The sequence below is a fragment of the Sapajus apella genome, unplaced genomic scaffold, assembly GCF_009761245.1.
Source record: "Sapajus apella isolate SASKATOON/1434 unplaced genomic scaffold, GSC_monkey_1.0 scaffold143, whole genome shotgun sequence".
In the NCBI taxonomy this organism is placed as follows: domain Eukaryota; kingdom Metazoa; phylum Chordata; class Mammalia; order Primates; family Cebidae; genus Sapajus; species Sapajus apella.
In genome coordinates, this window is record NW_022437083.1 from 2,135,890 (window position 1) to 2,153,442 (window position 17,553).

Genomic DNA, 17,553 nt, shown 5'->3' on the forward strand with positions numbered 1-17,553 from the left:
GTGCCTGTAATCCCAGCTACTCAGGAGGCTGAGGCAGGAGAATTGCCTGAACCCAGGAGGCGGAGGTTGCGGTGAACCGAGATCGCGCCATTGTGCTCCAGCCTGGGTAACAAGAGTGAAACTCCGTCTCAAAAAAAAAAAAAAATTTTTTTAAAGTTATTGTTATCATTATTACTATTTTTTTTTTTTTGAGACAGAGTCTCGCTCTGTTGTCCAGGCTGGAGCGCAGTGGCGCAAACTCGGCTCACTGCAACCTCCGCCTCCTGGGTTCAAGCGATTCTCCTGCCTCAGCATCCTAAGTAGCTGGGATTATAGGTGCGCGCCACCACACTTGGCTAAATGTTTGTATTTTTAGTAGACACGGGGTTTCACCATGTTGGCCAGGCTGATCTGGAACTCCTGATCTCATGATCCACCCATGTCAGCCTCCCAAAGCACTGGGATTACAGGCGTTAGCCACCGCACCCAGTCTCATTATTATTACTATTGAGCAGGGTCTCACTCCGTATATATAGCCCAGGCTGTGTAGTGGCTCAGTCACAGGTTACTGCAACCTGGACCTTCTGAGCGTAAGTGATCCTGAAACCACCACTGCATAATTTTAACTGAGACAGTAAAAGGGATCTGCCGTAACCAACTCCATCTTCCTTCTGACCTCCAGGCTGTCCTTGTTCATTCCTGGGCGTGCTAACATGAGAGGAACTTAGGTTATGTTTGAAACCAAAACAGTAACAGCCCTTTCCCAAAACAAACCCTCTTCTTGCCTGGGGAATAGACTGCCCTTGTAGGACTAACAAATTAGCCAAAAGATTATAGAAGTTATAGTTTAGGAGTCATGAAGCTGGAGGCTATAAGATTCTGGGTTTTTGGTCAGGCATGGTGACTCACACCTGCAATCCAAGCATTTTGGAGGCCGAGGCGGGCAGATCACCTCAGGTCGAGTTCAAGACCAGCCTGATCAACATGGACCCCATCTCTAATAAAAATACAAAAATTAGCCAGATGTGGTGGTGCATACCTGTAATCCCAGTTAATTGGGAGGCTGAGGCAAGAGAATACGCTTGAACCTGGAAGGTGGGCAATGAGCCGAAATCATACCATTGCATTCCAGCCTGGGCAACAGAGAAAGACTCCATCTCAAAAAAAAAAAAAAAAAAAAAATCAAAAATCACAGGACAGAGAGCTCCATCCCAGCACTTTGGGAGGCTGAAGCAGGCGGATCACCTGAGGTCAGGAGTTAGAGACCAGCCTGGCCAACGTGTCGAAACCCCGTCTCTACTAAAAATACAAAAATTAGCTGGGCATGGTGGTGCACGCCTGTAGTACCAGCTAGTCATGAGGCTGATGCAGGAGAATCGCTTGAAATCGGGAGGCGGGGCCAGGTGCTGTGGCTCACGCCTGTAATCCTAGCACTTTGGGAGGCAGAGGCAGAGGTGGGTGGATCACCTGAGGTCAGGAGTTCAAGAGGAGCCTGGCCACCATGGTGAAACCCATCTTTATTAAAAAAAAAAAAAAAAAAAAGAAAAGAAAAAAGAAATCGGGAGGCAGAGGTTGCATGAGTTGAAATCACGACACTGCACTCCAGCCTGGGTGACAGAGCGAGACTCCATCTCAAAATAAAATAATAAAATAAAAATATACTCACTAAATGAGCCAGCAATTCCTCATGCAGGTGTTTTCCAAAAAGAAATGAAAACTTATGTTCATACAGAAACTTGCACATGAGTTTATAGTAGTTTTATTCATAATTGCCCCTGAGTGGAAATAACTCAAATGCCCTTCACCTGGGAAATGGATAAACAGACTGGGATACATCCCTATACAGTAGTGGAATGATACTCAGTAATTAAAAGGAAAAAAGCAATGAAAAAGAAAAGGAAAAAAATACAGACGCAGGCACAGGCAACACCATGATGAATTTTAAATGCATTATGCCAAATGTAAGAAGCTAGACTCAAAAGGCTACTACACTGTTCAATTCCATTTATATAACATTCTAGAAATAGCAAAAATCATAGGAAGCTTAAACCAAAATATCAATTTTTAAATGTCATATTGGCAAATAGATGTTTTCAGTCACTGACATACTCATTCGCTACTTTCCTGGCATAAAAAAAAATTAAACGTCAGTCGGAAGGGGTCTAGGTAAAGGCAGAATCAGAATGAAGGGGAGTGCAGGAATGTTTTGTGGTGCTCACAGTGAAGCTTTATGAATGGAGCAGATTTTGTTAATTGCCTAATTAACATTCATTCCCCTCCTCCTTTCTCTCTAAAAGCACCAAACTTTGGGGAGGTATCCACCTTCCTCCACAAAGCTGTATGCTTTACTACACCAGTCATATTTATCGCACATCCCTTGGCAGAGGCTGGTTTCGGAACAGAATTGTGACTCAATTCAGATGAATTCTGAAGGAATGTCTCCCAAGAGACTTCTAGGAAATCTGTCCTTTCTCGCAGAAGAGATGAGATGATGCTTCTTCCTTTGCATGTTATTGTACCTGAATGTGATGCTTCAAACTACTGCAGCTGTCTTGTAACCAAGACACTTTGTTCAAACAGACGTGGGAAAGTCTAGAGAATCAGAGAAGCAGAGCTGGAGCCCTGTGGTACTGGACAGAGGCCCTACCCTAACTTACCTTGCTATAAAGCTAGCTAAATTGGGTGTTCCTGATATGATACCCAATACCCTAAACAACTTAATGCCTGTCCCACAATATAATATGTCTTTTTTTTTTTTTTGAGACAGAGTTTCGCTCGTTACCCAGGCTGGAGTGCAATGGCACGATCTCGGCTCAACGCAACCTCCGCCTCCTGGGCTGAGGCAATTCTCCTGCCTCAACCTCCTCAGTAGCTGAGATTACAGGCACGTGCCACCACGCCCAGCTAATGTTTTGTATTTTTAGTAGAGACAGGGTTTCACCATGTTGACCAGGATGGTCTCAATCTCTTGACCTCGTGATCCTCCCACCTCAGCCTCCCACAGTGCTGGGATTACAGTCGTGAGCCACCGCGCCCGGCCTAATGTCTTTTTGGTGGTAGTAATATTGGCCCATCTGATAGATGCTGAAAAATAACTGAAATATTTTTATTCTTCAGACTTTCTTTTATATAATAATTTCTATGCACATCACCTCCCCAAACTTTCTGTCAATTCATTTTGTCCAGGTTCAAATCCGAGTTTCACTGGTCACATTACAATCTATCTATCTATCTATCTATCTATCTATCTATCTATCTATCTATCTATATTTTTTTTTGAGACAGTCTCTTTCTTGCCCAGGCTGCAGTGCAGTGGTGAGTTCTCAGTTCACTGGAACCTCTGCCTTCCAAGTTCCAGCAATTCTCATGCCTCAGCCTCCTGAGTAGCTGGGATTACAAGTGTGTGCTACCATGCCCAGCTAGTTTTTGTATTTTTAGTAGAGATGGGATTTCTCCATGTTGGCCAGGCTGGTCTCGAACTCCTGGCCTCAAGTGATCCACCTGCCTCAGCCTTCCAAGGTGCTGGGATAACAAGAATGAACCCCCGTGCCTGGCCAACAGATGCTGCTAATTTTAATGAAGTCAACTTCATTACTCATGGCCATTACAGTTTCTGATTTTATGTCTTCCTTATAAAATCTTCCTCCTTCTCGATCTGGACTTTGATGATACACAGCTTCAAGGCTATGCAGTTATGGCATGTCCTCTGTGCATGGCATTTCCCGGGACACAGAGTGGATGGCATTTAAGTCGTGCAAAGCAGTTCCATTTGAAATCACTAGAATAAGCCCCTATATTTTCTTGCGGAAGTTGTCAAGTTTTGTTATTCTCATTTAAATCTGTTAGAATACAATTTATTTTTGTATCTGATTTGGGATTGGAATCCAATTTTGCCTGGTCCCTGGGATATAGTCCATCCTTTGCTCCACTGGTTAGTAATGCCGCTTCTGTCACAGTGTCTATGTTTGTGTCTGTTTTTGTGTGTGTCTGTGTGTGTGTGTGTGTGTGTGTGTGTGCGTGTGTCTGTTTTTGGATGCTCTATTCTGTACTCTGTTTGTTTATCCCTACCAATACCACACAGTATGAGCAGTCTTAGTTACTACACCTTTATAATAATTCTTTTTTTTTTCTTTTGAGACAGAGTCCTGCTCTGTTGCCAGGCGCCAGGCTGGAGTGCAGTGGCATGATCTTGGCTCACTGTAACCTTTGCTTCCCGGGTTCAAGCGATTCTCCTGCCTCAGCCTCCTGAGTAGCTGGGACTACAGGCGCGTGCCACCACACTCAGCTAATTTTTGTATTTTCAGTAGAGAAGGGCCAACCATGTTGGCCAGGATGGTCTTGATCTCTTGACCTCGTGATCCGCCTGCCTTGGCCTCCCAAAGTGCTGGGATTACAGGCATGAACCACCTCGCCTGGCACCTAATTTTTGTATTTTTAGTAGAGACAGGATTTCACCATGTTGGCCAGGCTGCTCTTGAGCTCCTGACCTCAAGTAATCCGCCCACCTTAGCCTCCCAAAGTGCTGGGATTACAGGTGTGAGCTACCGCACCTGGCCTAAAAAAATTTTTTTTTTTTTGAGATGGAATCTTGCTCTGTCGCCCAGGCTGGAGTGCAGTGGTACAATCTTGGTTCACTGTACCCTTCACCCCTTGGGTTCAAGCGATTTTCCTGCTTCAGACTCCCGAGTAGCTGGGATTATAGGCGCCCACCACTGCATCCAACTAATTTTTGTATTTTTAATAGAGATGGGTTTCACTATGTTGGTCAGGATGGTTTCGAACTCTTGACCTCAAGTGATCCACCCGCCTCAGCCTCCGAAAGTGCTGGGATTACAGGCGTGAGGCACAGTGCCTGGTCTATAAAAATTCTTTTTTTTTTTTTTAAAGATAGGGTTTCACCATGTTGGTCAGGCTGCTCTTGAACTCCCAACCTCAGGTGATCCGCTCTCCTTGGCCTCCAAAGTGCTTGGATTACAGGTGTGAGCCACCACGCCCAGCCAAAAATTCTTGGTAAGAGGTGGGGCAAGTCTCCCACCCGTCCTTTTACTTCAAAAGTGTTTTGATTACTATTGACTCTTGTGAATTTTAAAATAACCTTATTAAAATGCTTGAGAAACTCTGTGGGATTTTGATTGAAATTACATTGAATTTATTAATATATGGAAAACAGGCATCTTTATAATATTGAGTCTTTCCATACATAGTTTTGCGTTTTTTTTTAAGATAGGGTCTCACTTCATCTCCCAGGCTGGAATGCAGCAGTGCAGTCATGGCTCACTGAAGCTTCAACCTCCTGGGCTCAATCGATTCCCATCTTAGCCTCCCAGGTAGATAGAACCCCAGGTGTGTGCCACTATGCCCAAATAATTAAAAAAAAAAATTGGAGTCGGGGGGACTGGGTGTGGTGGTTCCTGCTTGTAATCCCAGCACTTTAGGAGGCTGAGGTGCGTGGATCACAAGGTCAGGAGTTCGAGATCTGCCTGACCAACATGGTGAAACCCCAGCTCTACTAAAAATACAAAAATTAGCCAGGCATGGTGGTGTGCACCTGTAATCCCAGCTAGTCAGGAGGCTGAGGCAGGAGAATCACTTGAACCTGGGAAGCAAAGGTTGTAGTGAGCCAAGATTGCGCCATTGCACTCCAGCCTGGGCGACAGAGTGAGACTGGGTCTCAAAAAAAAAAAAAATTGTTTTTGTAGTAATGAGGTCTCACCATGTTGCCCAGGCCGGTCTCGAAGGCCTGGCTTCAAGCAATGTTCCCACTTAAGCCTCCCAAAGTGTTGGGATTATAGGCATGAACCAAGGCGCCTGGCCCCTGAATATAGATTTTTAATTTACTGCCTATTCTTGTCTTACTGCCATGGTTAGGACCTCTAGAATAATATTGAGTAGACGTAATGATAGAGTGCATACTTGTTACTGACTTTAGATATCTAATTATTAAGTATGATGCTGTTCGCTCTTTATTTTTGGTAGGTATATTTTATTAGATTAAGGAAGCTTCTTTATCTAAGTTTTTTTTTTTAAATTGTGAATAGATATGCATTTATATCAATGTTTTTCCTGTATCTGGACAAATGAATCAAATGATTTCTCTTTTTTAATTTGTTTTACTATGGTGAATTACATTGAAAGAGTCTTTTTTAAGCTGGAGTATGCAGGGTGCAATTATAGCTTATTCAGCTTCAAACTCCTAGACAATTGGGCTCCAGCGGTCCTCCCACCTCAGCCTCCTGGGTAGCTGGGATTACAGGAGTGAGCAACTGTGCCCCATTTGTAAGAGCTTTTTACTGTAAAACTATGCTTGCATTTCTGAAGTGAACCCAATAAAAAAAAATTTACATGTATGTGTGAATATGTGGATTTCTAAATTCTGGTTTAAGATACCTGTTTGAGTTACCATGAGTGAGGATGCGTTCTCATTTATTATTTTGTTTGATTTGATATCAAGGTTTTGCTACCCCTTATAGAATGAGCAATTTGTCCCATTGTTCTTTGTCTGGACGAATTTGCGTAAATTTGGGATAATCTGTTTCTTAACTTTTTTGGTAGCTATCTCCTGTAAAATCACTGAGGTCTGGTTATTTGTCTGGCAGATTTAATATTGTTAATGGTCATGAGTCTATGCATAGTTGAGTCCCGTTGGGTTATTTTTTCTAGGAAACCTTCCTTTATTTATTTTCTAATTCATCAGCATAAAATTGTTCATACTATTCTCTTATTTTTCAAACCACTGCTGTATCTGCTATGTCTTTTTTTCCTATTATTGTTTGTGTCTTTCTCTTTTTTCTTAATCTGTCAAAGGTTTTATTTTTTTATTTATTTGAGATGGAGTCTTGCTGTGTTGCCCAGGCTCAAGTGCAATGGTGCAATCTTGGCTCACTGCAACCTCTCCCTCCTGGGTTCAGGAGATTTTCCTGCCTCAGCCTCACAAGCAGCTGGGATTATAGGCGTGCACCATCATGCCCAGCCAATTTTTGTGTTTTTGTAGAGATGCGGTTTCACCACGTTGGTCAGGCTGGTCTCAAACTCCTGACCTCAGGTGATCTGCCTGCCTCAGCCTCCCAAAGTGCTGGGATTACAGGTGTGAGTCACCACACCCAGCCTATTTATTTATTTATTTATTGAGATGGAGTCTCACTCAGTCACCCAGGCTGGAGTGCAATGGCATGGTCGCAGCTCACCACAACCTCCACCGCCTGGGTTCAAGTGATTCTCCTGCCTCGGCCTCCTGAATAGCTGGGATTACAGGCACCCACCACCACGCCCAGCTAATTTTTGTATTTTTAGTAGAGACGGGGTTTCACCATGTTTATCAGGCTGGTCTCAAACTTTTTTTTTTTGTTAACAAGTGTTTGGTATGGTCTCAAACTTCTGACCTCAGGTGATCCGCCCACCTGGGCCTCCCAAAGTGCTGAGATTACAGGTGTGGGCCAACACGTCCAGCCTGTCAAAGGTTTTAAATATTGTTATTTCAGAGAACCAGCTTTTGATTTCATGGATCCTTTCTTCTGTATTTTGTATTCTATTCTATCGATTTCTGCTCTTCATCATTTTTTTTTTCATATTTTTCCTGTCACATTTCCCTAGGTTTGCTGCGTTGTTCCTTTATTAACCTCTGGATTAAATGTTGAACTCAGTTTCCAGTCTTCTTCTCTAACCTAATCAGTTAAGGTTATATATTTTCCTTTAGATTCTATTAAAACTTCACAAGTTTTGGGCCAGGCTCCATGGCTCACCCCTGTAATCCCAGCACTTTGGGAGGCTGAATCCCAACTAGCCAGGATTACAGGCAGATCATTTGATGTCAGGAGTTCGAGACCAGCCTGGTCAACATGGTGAAACCCTGTCTCCTCTAAAAATACAAAAGTTAGCTGGGCATGGTGACATGCACTTGTACTCCCAGATACTTGGGAGGCACAGGCAGGAGAATCGCTTGAACCCAGGGGCAGAGGCTGGAGTGAGCCAGGCTCTCACCACTGCCCTCCAGTCTGGAGGACAGACAAGAGACTCTGTCTTAAAAAAACAAAGCAAAACAAAAAAAGACTCAAACCAAAAGGCTCCACAAGTTTTGAAATGTATTTCTATGATCACTCTGTTTTAAATTTGTGCCCATCAACTTCCTCTTTTCCATCCTGCTGTCTGCCCCCGGGGCTGCCTGTAGGAGCTACTTCAAGGGGCTGCTTGCTGTGCCCTGTCTTCCATTTGGGTTTGACCAGTGAGGATTCCTGGCAGGAGACGGAAGAGGAGATGGAGGTCAGGGTATTTATTTCCCTGGGCTCCTTTCTGAGATTGCCTCAAGCTGCTTATGTCCCTTGATAGAAGGTCACTGCTTTTTTTTTTTTTTTTTGAGATGGAGTCTTGCTCTACCACCCAGGCTGGAGGGCAAGGGCGCGATCTCGGCTCACCACAACCTCTGTCTCCTGGGTTCAAGCGATTCTCCTGCCTCAGCCTTCTGAGTAGCTGGAATTACAGGTATGTACCATCACACTTGGCTAATTTTGTATTTTTAGTAGACACAGGGTTTCTCCATGTTGGTCAGGCTGGTCTCAAACTCCCAATCTCAGCTGATGTGCCCACCTCAGCCACCCAAAGTGCTGGGATTACAGGTGTGAGACACCATGCCCGGCTGGTCATTGCTTCTTGCATGGTGGTTTGCTCTACAAAAAAATCTCACTTGGGATTTTTCTAACTTCTTTCTGTGATCCCTTTGGACCTATGGATTGTGACAGTTCTACTGTTGCTAGTATGAGCTCCTCCACTGTTCCTTGTGATTCCCACATATCTTACCCAGGCTAGAGTGCAGTGGTGTCATCACTGCTCACTGCAGCCTCTACCACCTGGGCCCAAGTGAGTCTCCTGCCTCAGCCTCCCAAGTAGGTGGGACTACAAGCTTGCACCACCACGTTTGGCTTTTTTTTTTTTTTTTTTTTACAGAGACAGGATCTCCTTATGTTGCCTAGGCTGGTCTTAAACTCCTGGGCTCAAGAAATCCTTCTGCCTTGGTCTCCCAAAGTGCTGGAATTACAAGTGTGAGCCACAGCACCGGTCCTTCATATTCATATTCTTTTTTTTTTTTAGACGGAGTCTTGCCCTGTTGCCCAGACTAGAGTGCAATAGCATGATCTCGGCTCACTGCAACCTTTACCACCTGGGCTCAAGCGATTTTCTTCCTTCAGCCTCCCGAGTAGCTGGGATTACAGGCACACACCATCGTGCCCACCTAATTTTGTATTTTTTTTTTTTTTTTGAGACAAAGTCTTGCTCCGTCGCCAGGCACCAGGCTGGAGTGCAGCAGTGTGATCTCGGCTCACTGCAACCTCCGCCTCCGGGGTTCAAGCAGTTCTCCTGCCTCAGCCTACCGAGTAGGTGGAACTACAGGAGTGCAAGACCATGCCCAGCTAATTATTGTATTTTTAGTAGAGACGGGATTTCACCACGTTAGCCAGTATGGTCTCGATCTCTTGCGCTTGTGATCCGCCCTTCTCAGCCTCCCAAAGTGCTGGGATTACAGGCGTGAGCCACCGCACCCAGCTAATTTTGTATTTTTAGTAGAGATGGGATTTTAACATGCTGGCCAGGCTGGTTTGGAGCTCCTGACCTCAGGTGATCCCCCAGACCTCAGCCCCCCAAAGTGCTGGGATTACAGGTGTGAGCCACCGTGCCTGGTCAGTCTTTCATATTCTTTAATAATCCAAAAAGCTTTTCAAGGTTGTATTATTCATTAATTATTATTATTATTTTTTTTCCAATGCCCTGGCTATCCATGAAAACTCTCATTTTCTTCCCTTACTTCTTCCCTCCCACCATGAAATCTTTTTGGTCACTTGTGTCATTTTATGTCCCAGCTCACTGCAACCTCTGCCCTACCCCCCCCCGCCGGGGTTCAAGTGATTCTCCTGCCTCAGTCTCCCGAGTAGCTGGGATTACAGGCACCCGCCACTGCACCCAACTAATTTTTGTACTTTTAGTAGAGACGGGGTTTCACCATCTTGGCCAGGCTGGTCTCGAACTCTGACATCGTGATCCACTGGCCTTGGCCCAAAGTGCTGGGATTACAGGCGTGAGCACAGAGCTGGCCCTTATTTTTTAGTTCCTAAAAAATGCCTTCTGGAACTGTGGATGCTAGAGCCTTTATCATCTTTTCCTGTACCGTTAATCTAAAATCACATCATTAAATCTGGATTATAAGACTATGGAGCGGGTGCAGTGGCTCAGGCCTGTAATCCCAGCACTCCCAAAGAGTCAGCTTTCTTTTTCTGTTCTTTTTTTCCCTTTTTTTTAGAGATGGGCTTTCACCATGTTAGCCAGGATAGTCTTCATCTCCTGACCTGGTGATCGGCCCACCTCGGCCTCCCAAAGTGCTGGGATTACAGGCGTGAGCCACCATGCCCGGCCGATTTTCTTTTTCATCAATCACATCTTGAAAATACAGCCGGGCTGGGCCTGGTGGCTCACGCTTGTAATCCCAGCACTTTGGGAGGCTGAGGCAGGTGGATCACTTGAGGTTAAGAGTTCGAGACCAGCCGAGCCAACATGGTGAAACCCTGTCTCTTCTAAACATGCAAAACTTAGCTGGGCTTGGTGGCACATGCCTGTAATCCCTGCTATTTGGGAGGCTGAAACAGGAGAATCGCCTGAATCCAGGAGGCAGCGGAGGTTGCAGTGAGCTGGGATCACGGCATTGAACTCCAGCCTGGGCGACAGTGAGACTCCCTGTCAAAACAAAACAAAAACTACAGCCCTTGATTTCACATGGTTATTTGTTAATTCTCCCAAATAGCATATTTATTCAGGATGTGTCAATTCTCCAGCTAACTCGTCCCATCTCTTATTGGACCATTTTCCTACGAAGATGCAAAATACGTGGGTGGAAGTCGGAAGGTGGGAGGGGAAAAGACACAGCATCACACGGAATCTCTTGTAACTTTGTTGGCAAGGTGGGGGGACATTAGATTGTAGTTCACCCCACTCATGTAATTGTTTTACAGAATAGTTAAAATTATTCAAGTGACACAGTAATATATTTCTTTTTTCAAAATCCTTTTTTTTTTTTTAGTAGAGTCTTGAGATATTTCCCAGCCTGGTCTCAAAGTGCTGGCCTCAAGCGATCCTCCCACCTCGGCCTCCCAAAGTGCTGGGATTACAGTCATGAGTCACCGCGCCAGGCCAGCCATGTTTGTTTAAAAATAAAAAGAGAAATAAGAAACCCTACGCAAAGTCCCCAATCGTTCTCCTCGCTGGCGTTTGAGGACACTTTCCCAGCGTCCTTCCTCTGTTTTTTTTTTTTTTTTTTTTTGAGACGGGTTTTCGCTCTTGTTACCCAGGCTGGAGTGCAATGGCGCGATCTCGGCTCACCGCAACCTCCGCCTCCTGGGTTCAGGCAATTCTCCTGCCCCAGCCTCCTGAGTCGCTGGGATTACAGGCACGCGCCACCATGCCCAGCTGATTTTTTGTATTCTTAGTAGAGACGGGGTTTCACCGTGTTGACCAGGATGGTCTCGATCTCTTGACCTCGTGATCCGCCCGCCTCGGCCTCCCACAGTGCTGGGATGACAGGCGTGAGCCACCGCGCCCGGCTCTGTTTTCTTTACTGCGTATGCATCGTTTGTTTTGACAAAAGGACACGTCCAGGGTCGGGCTGAGACCCCGAGGGGAGGCGCACTGGCCAGCTCGTCTACGCAAAGCAGCGAGGCAACCGCGGAGAAAACCTACCGGCGTCCGGCCCTGCTCTGCGGCGCGAGGGGCTCTGAATTTCACTTCTGGCGTCGCACTCGCCACGGTCGGCTGGCGGAGCCGCTACTTTAGAGGCTGGGGAGCGGGCAGGGGGGTCGCCTCGCAGCCAGGACGCCGGGCGTGTGTTCCCGCCCACGGGACCCGCAGGAACCTGACACCGTGCGGAGCGCTGCGAAAGGCACGGTCCCGTCACCGCCGTCCGCTCCGTCAGCCAGGCCCGCGAGGCCGAAACGCCAGCGGCCGCCCTCGGAATCCAGGAATGGACCCCGCGCCTGCGAGGCTGGCCCTGGAGCCCGGAGATGAGGCGCCGGCAGCGGCAGAGAGACGCAGGGAGCGGCGGCCACCGGGCAGCGGCCACCGGGCAGCCAACCGGAGAGCGCGCGGCGCGCCGGCCCGGCGGGAAAGTGCGCGTGCGCAGCCCGCGGGGGCGGGGCTTGGGGCGGTCAGTGCGCCTGCGCACGGCGCGCGGCGAGGTGGGGGAGGGCGGTCCGTGTGTGTCTGTGTTGTTGTTCGGCGGCGGCGGCGGCGGCGGCGGCGGTAAGATGGCTGCCCACGGGGGCTCCGCGGCGTCCTCGGCGCTGAAGGGGTTAATTCAGCAGTTCACCGCCATCACCGGTAAGAGACGCGGTTACCGGCAGGTGGGGAGTGGGGTCCGCAGCGGGCGGCGGGTCTGCCCCGGGCTCCCCCTTACCTTCACGCATTCCGCCTTCGGGCTTTCCCCGCAGCTGCCGTCCTCCCTCCGGAGGAACAGGCGACGACGGCCCTGGGGGGTCTCCGGGTTCAGGCGGGAGACAGCCCCCCCGCACCCCCGACACCCTCGTTCTGGGTCTCCTAGTAGCGTGGAGGGAGATCCCCCACCCCCGCCTGCCCAGACCTGGGAATGGACCGAGCCCGTCCGCCCCCGCCGGCCCGGGGACCCGGGGCGGGGGGAGTGGGGGGCCGCGCCCGGGCCACCGCCCTCCTCCTCCCCTCATCATCCTTCCGTGTCTGTGCAGCCCTGGGGTGCGGCGCATCTCCTCACCCCTTTCCCTTTCTTCCCGGCCAGGTCGTTCTGCCCCGGTCCTCGGCCTGCCCTTCCCCTTTCTGGGCCCCTCGGAGCCATCGCCATGGCCCTGGCGGGTTCGGGCCCTCCCGCCTTCACCGCGAGGCCGGTGGGTTCGGCAGTGCCTGTGCCCTTACCTGGGGATAGGCCGCCAGAAGCGGGGGGTGCTGCGGAGGACCTGAGGGACTGAGGCTTTCAGGGAAGAATGAGGGGGAACCCCCAAGCTGAATAGGGGAGGCCTGGAGGAATCCTGGGTGGCGTTTCCCACCTCCCCATAATAAAATGATAAAGACGGAGACGATGGCGCCGGGGCCTCCTGCCGATAAGATAGGGATGGCGGCAGAAACTTTGTGAGAGAAAATCTGTTTCTGGGTGTCAGTATCCCCGAAACCCTAGGCCTAGGTGGTTCTCTCCCTTTGGACCCCTGCGAAGGGCACACGCAGATCCTCTTACCGCCTGGAGGAAAGGCCCTAAGCCATTCTGTGAATTCGCTGTCTTGTTTCTCTCTGAGGGTGCTGAACTTTTCTTGCATGAGTTATTAGAGGGCGGAGCAAATGATGAAGTTCTCTGTGGAGTGATTTGAGAGAAGAGTACTCCATGTGCCTGAGTGTAATTTCGCCGTTCTAGTTTGTCATTTTGGAAGGAGGTCAGAATGTGAGTTCTCTCTCTCAGCGGATCTGTATTTTGTGATTTGTTAGATGCAGAATTTGTTTCCACTGTTAATGTTCTCAGAATTTAACGTAAGATCTGGTTAAGTAAAATTTTACATCGTTTTAACTACCACAGGTTGTATACTAGTTACCGTTTTATTATTAAAGCTGGTTTTATTTTTTGCTTTGCAATGATAACGAGATGTTTGACGTGTTATGTAGCTTGTGGCCATGGAACATCAGGTCAAAGTTAGTGAAGTAAAATTTGTAATAAAATTGGGGTGAGGAGTCATAATATTTTCAAACTTTGTGATTGGGTTATCATATTGAAGATATAAAGGACTGGATTATTTATTTATTTATTTATTTATTGAGACAGAGTCTTGCTCTGTCGCCCAGGCTGGAGTGCAGTGGTACGATCCCGTTTCACTGCAACCTCCGCCTCCCGGGTTCTAGCAGTTCTCCTGCCTCAGCCTCCTGAGCAGCTGGAACTACAGGCGCATATCACCACGCCCAGCTAATTTTTTGTATTTTTAGTAGAGACGGGGTTTCACCATATTGGCCAGACTGGGCTTGATCTCCGACCTCGTGATCCACCCGCCTCAGCCTCCCAAAGTGCTGGGACTACAGGCGTGAGCCACCGCGCCCGGCCAGGATTGGATGATTATATTAAATATATAAAAAGATTTCCTAATCTCTAACAAATCATTGCTGTGGAGAAGATTATTGTGTATATAAGTTAGTGTTGTTGCATTATGCTTATGTAGAAAAATCTTTGCAGTGAATCTGAGACGTGAAAATCATTATTAGTACTTTCTCTAGATTTCCTAGAGATGGTTTATGATGCCACTTGGGCCTGGCGCGGTGCCTCATGCCTGTAATCCCAGTACTTTGGGGAGACGGAGGCTGGAAATTCACTTGAGGCCTGGAGTTGGAGACCAGCCTGGGCAGAACATAGAACCCCATCTCTACAGAAAAAAAAGAGCTGAGGAGCCAGGCGCGGTGGCTCACGCCTCTAATCCTAGCACTTTGGGAGGCTGAGGTGGGTGGATCACCTGAGGTAAGGAATTCAAAATCAGCCTGGCCATCATGGTGAACCCCATCTTTCAAGAAAAAAGAAAAGAGCTGGATGTAGTGGCACTGACCTGCAGTTTCAGCTACTGAGGAGGCTGAGGTGGGAGGATTGCTTGAGCATAGGAGTTCAAGGCTGCAGTGAGGCCACTGCACTCCATCCCTGGCAAGAAAGCAAGACCACCTCTCCCCCCACCCCCCCCCCAAAAAAAAAAGAAAGAAAGAGAAAAAAGCCACTTCTTTTTGTTGTTGTTGTTGTTGTTGTTAGTTTGAAACACAGTCTCCCTCTGTTGCCAGGCTGGAGCACAGTGGCATGATCTTGGCTCACTGCAACCTCCACCTACCGAGTTCAAGCGATTGTCCTGTCTTATTAGCCTCCTGGGTAGCTGGAACTACAGGCATGTGCCACCAGACCCAGGTAATTTTTGTATTTTTTAGTAGAGGCGGGGTTTCATCATGTTGGCCTGGCTGATCTCAAATTCCTGACCTCAAATGATCCACTCACCTCAGCCTTCCAAAGTGGTAGGATTGCAGGTGTGAACCACCACACCCGGCCCTAAAAGCCACTTAATTAATTTTCAGTTTCTTGGCCAGGCATGGTGGCTCATGCCTGTAATCCCAGCACTTTGGGAGGCTGAGTGGGGCAGATCACCTGAGGTCAGGAGTTTGAGACCAGCCTGACCAACATGGAGAAACTCTGTCTCTACTAAAAATACAAAATTAGCTCAGCGTGGTGTCTCATGCATGTAATTCCAGCTACTTGGAGCGGGGGCCTGAGGCAGGAGAAATGCTTGAACCAGGGAAGCGGAGGTTTCGGTGAGCTGAGATTGCACCACTGTACTCCAGCCTGGACAACAAGAGTGAAACTCCGTCTTTCAGTTTCTTAGGCTAATTACTACTTTTCAGAAACTCTGATTGGTTTAACCCCACTTCTTCTGTTGCAACACTTTTATTAGGTATACACAAAAACCAAAATGTGATGAGATTTAACTCACTTAATTGCTTTAATTCTGTTTCTGTTAGTCTACACAGCTTGATTGCTGGATCAAGTTGTAGTCCCTCAATCAGTAGACAATGGCATTTGAAAATCTACAGAAGGGAAAATACCTTAGTTGTTCTTGAAATATTGTGAATTTCTATTGATAATTTTTGGGATTCTTTTTATAAGGTAGTGATTAACCATTAGAAACAGATGATTTCTTTTTGCTTTTTTGCATGTCTTAAAAAGAAATTTTTGAGGTTCTCTCCACATATGTTTAAATCATAGTGTTTATGATTAAAAGGTATTTGATATTTATTCATTGCTGGATGAATTATAGTGATGTTAATAGCTTATGCTCTGATTTCAAAAAGGCTTTACTTGGAAGCTCAACATTCTTGTAAAAACAAATGGATCATCAAAAATGTGAGTCCTTACTCCTCAGGCAGGAGCAAAAATTAAAAAAAGACAAAAATAAGTGTCTTACCCTTTTTTTTGGCATTTAGAAATAGAAGGGAAAATTGAAAGATTTTAGAACAGTCTTATTTTTTACTGAATAGGACAGATCTCTCTCTGATTCAGTGACTATGAAATAATGACTGGTTTTTTAGTTTTTTGTTTAATTTTTTTTAAGAGATGGAGGTCTCTCTTTGTTGCCCAGGCTGTTCTCCCACTTCTGGGCTCAGCCATCCACTTGCCTCGGCCTTCCCAGTAGCTGGGGCTACAGCTGCACATCACTGTGCCTGGTTTAGTAGTGGCTGATTTTAAAAAAGAGATTATTAAAAAGAATATCATACTTTTTTTTCTTTAGACAGACAGGTTCTTAACTGTCACCCAGACTGGCGTGTAGTGGTGTGATCATGGCTCACTGCAGCCTCCTCCTCTTGGGCTTGGGTGATCCTCCCACCTCAGCCTCTAGGGTAACTTTTTGTATTTTTTGTAGAGACTGGGTCTCACTTTGTTGCCCACGCTGGTCTCGAACTCCTGGGCTCAAGCAGTCTACCCACCTTGGCCTCCCAAAGTCCTGGGATTACAGGTGAGGGCGACTGTGCTTGGCTGAAATAATTTTGATTAAAGGAAAAAAACTAATCCTTCCTCTCACAACAGCAATATTTATTTTACATATTAACTTCCACTTATTGTTTATATACTTATGTTTATATTGTAGATGATGGTATATACAATTTCTGAGATTTTTTTTTTTTTTTTTTTTTTTTTTTTGACAGTCTTGTTCCGTCACCCAGGCTGGAGTACAGTGGCACAATCATAGCTCGATGCATCCTTTACTGCCTGGGCTCAAGTGATCCTCCTGCCTCAGCCTCCAGAGCAGTTAGGACTACAGGCGTGTGCCACCATTCCCAGCTACAATACTGAAATTTTCACTTAACATTATGCCATAAACATTTTTTGCGTATGGTCAAACTGGGAAGCAGGGGGCCAAGAGAAGTTATGTCCCTTGAAGTAACCACATTCGTTGAGAAGCTGTATATATATATATATATATATCGTGGTTTACCATTGATGCTTGCTTTTGAGACAAAATTTCGCTTTGTCACCTAGGCTGGAGGGCAGTGACGTGATCTCAGCTCACTGCTGCCTCTGCCTCCCAGGGTCAAGCAATTCTCCTACTTCAGCCTCCCAAGTAGCTGGGTTTATAGGCTCAAGTCACCATGCCCAGCTAAGTTTTGTATTTTTAATAGAGATAGAGTTTCACCATGTTGGCCAAGCTCATCTCGAACTTGACCTCAAGTGATCTGCCCACCTCGGCCTCCCAGAGTGCTGGGATTACAGGCATGAACCATTGCACCCAGCCCCACTGATGCTTTCGGTGTCATTTAAAGCTACATAAGAAAATCAGTCTTGTTACTTTTATTGTCATTCCACATTTTACAATACTACTGTTTGATCTCCCCTGCTATTTATTATACATGGCTTTGAATTACTGTTGAACACTTTCAGAAGTCATATCAGTTCTCAAAACATGAAGAGAGGCCGGGCGCGGTGGCTCACACCTGTAATCCCAGCACTTTGGGAGGCCGAGGCGGGTGAATCACGAGGTCAAGAGATCGAGACCATCCTGGTCAACATGGTGAAAC

At 46.8% G+C, this 17,553-nt stretch overlaps 1 protein-coding gene and 1 pseudogene across 1 annotated transcript in view; one reads left to right on the forward strand and one right to left on the reverse strand.

The window, feature by feature from the left end:
- The first annotated feature begins 12,181 nt into the window (after positions 1-12,181).
- UBXN7 (UBX domain protein 7) overlaps positions 12,182-17,553 on the forward strand; it is a 73,298-nt gene continuing 67,926 nt past the window's right edge. The window contains exon 1 of the mRNA XM_032264203.1: positions 12,182-12,330. Coding sequence (XP_032120094.1) covers positions 12,258-12,330 — 73 coding nt within the window. The 5' untranslated portion in view covers positions 12,182-12,257. The remainder of the gene's footprint in view (positions 12,331-17,553) is intronic.
- LOC116540638 lies at positions 12,291-13,389 on the reverse strand (annotated as a pseudogene).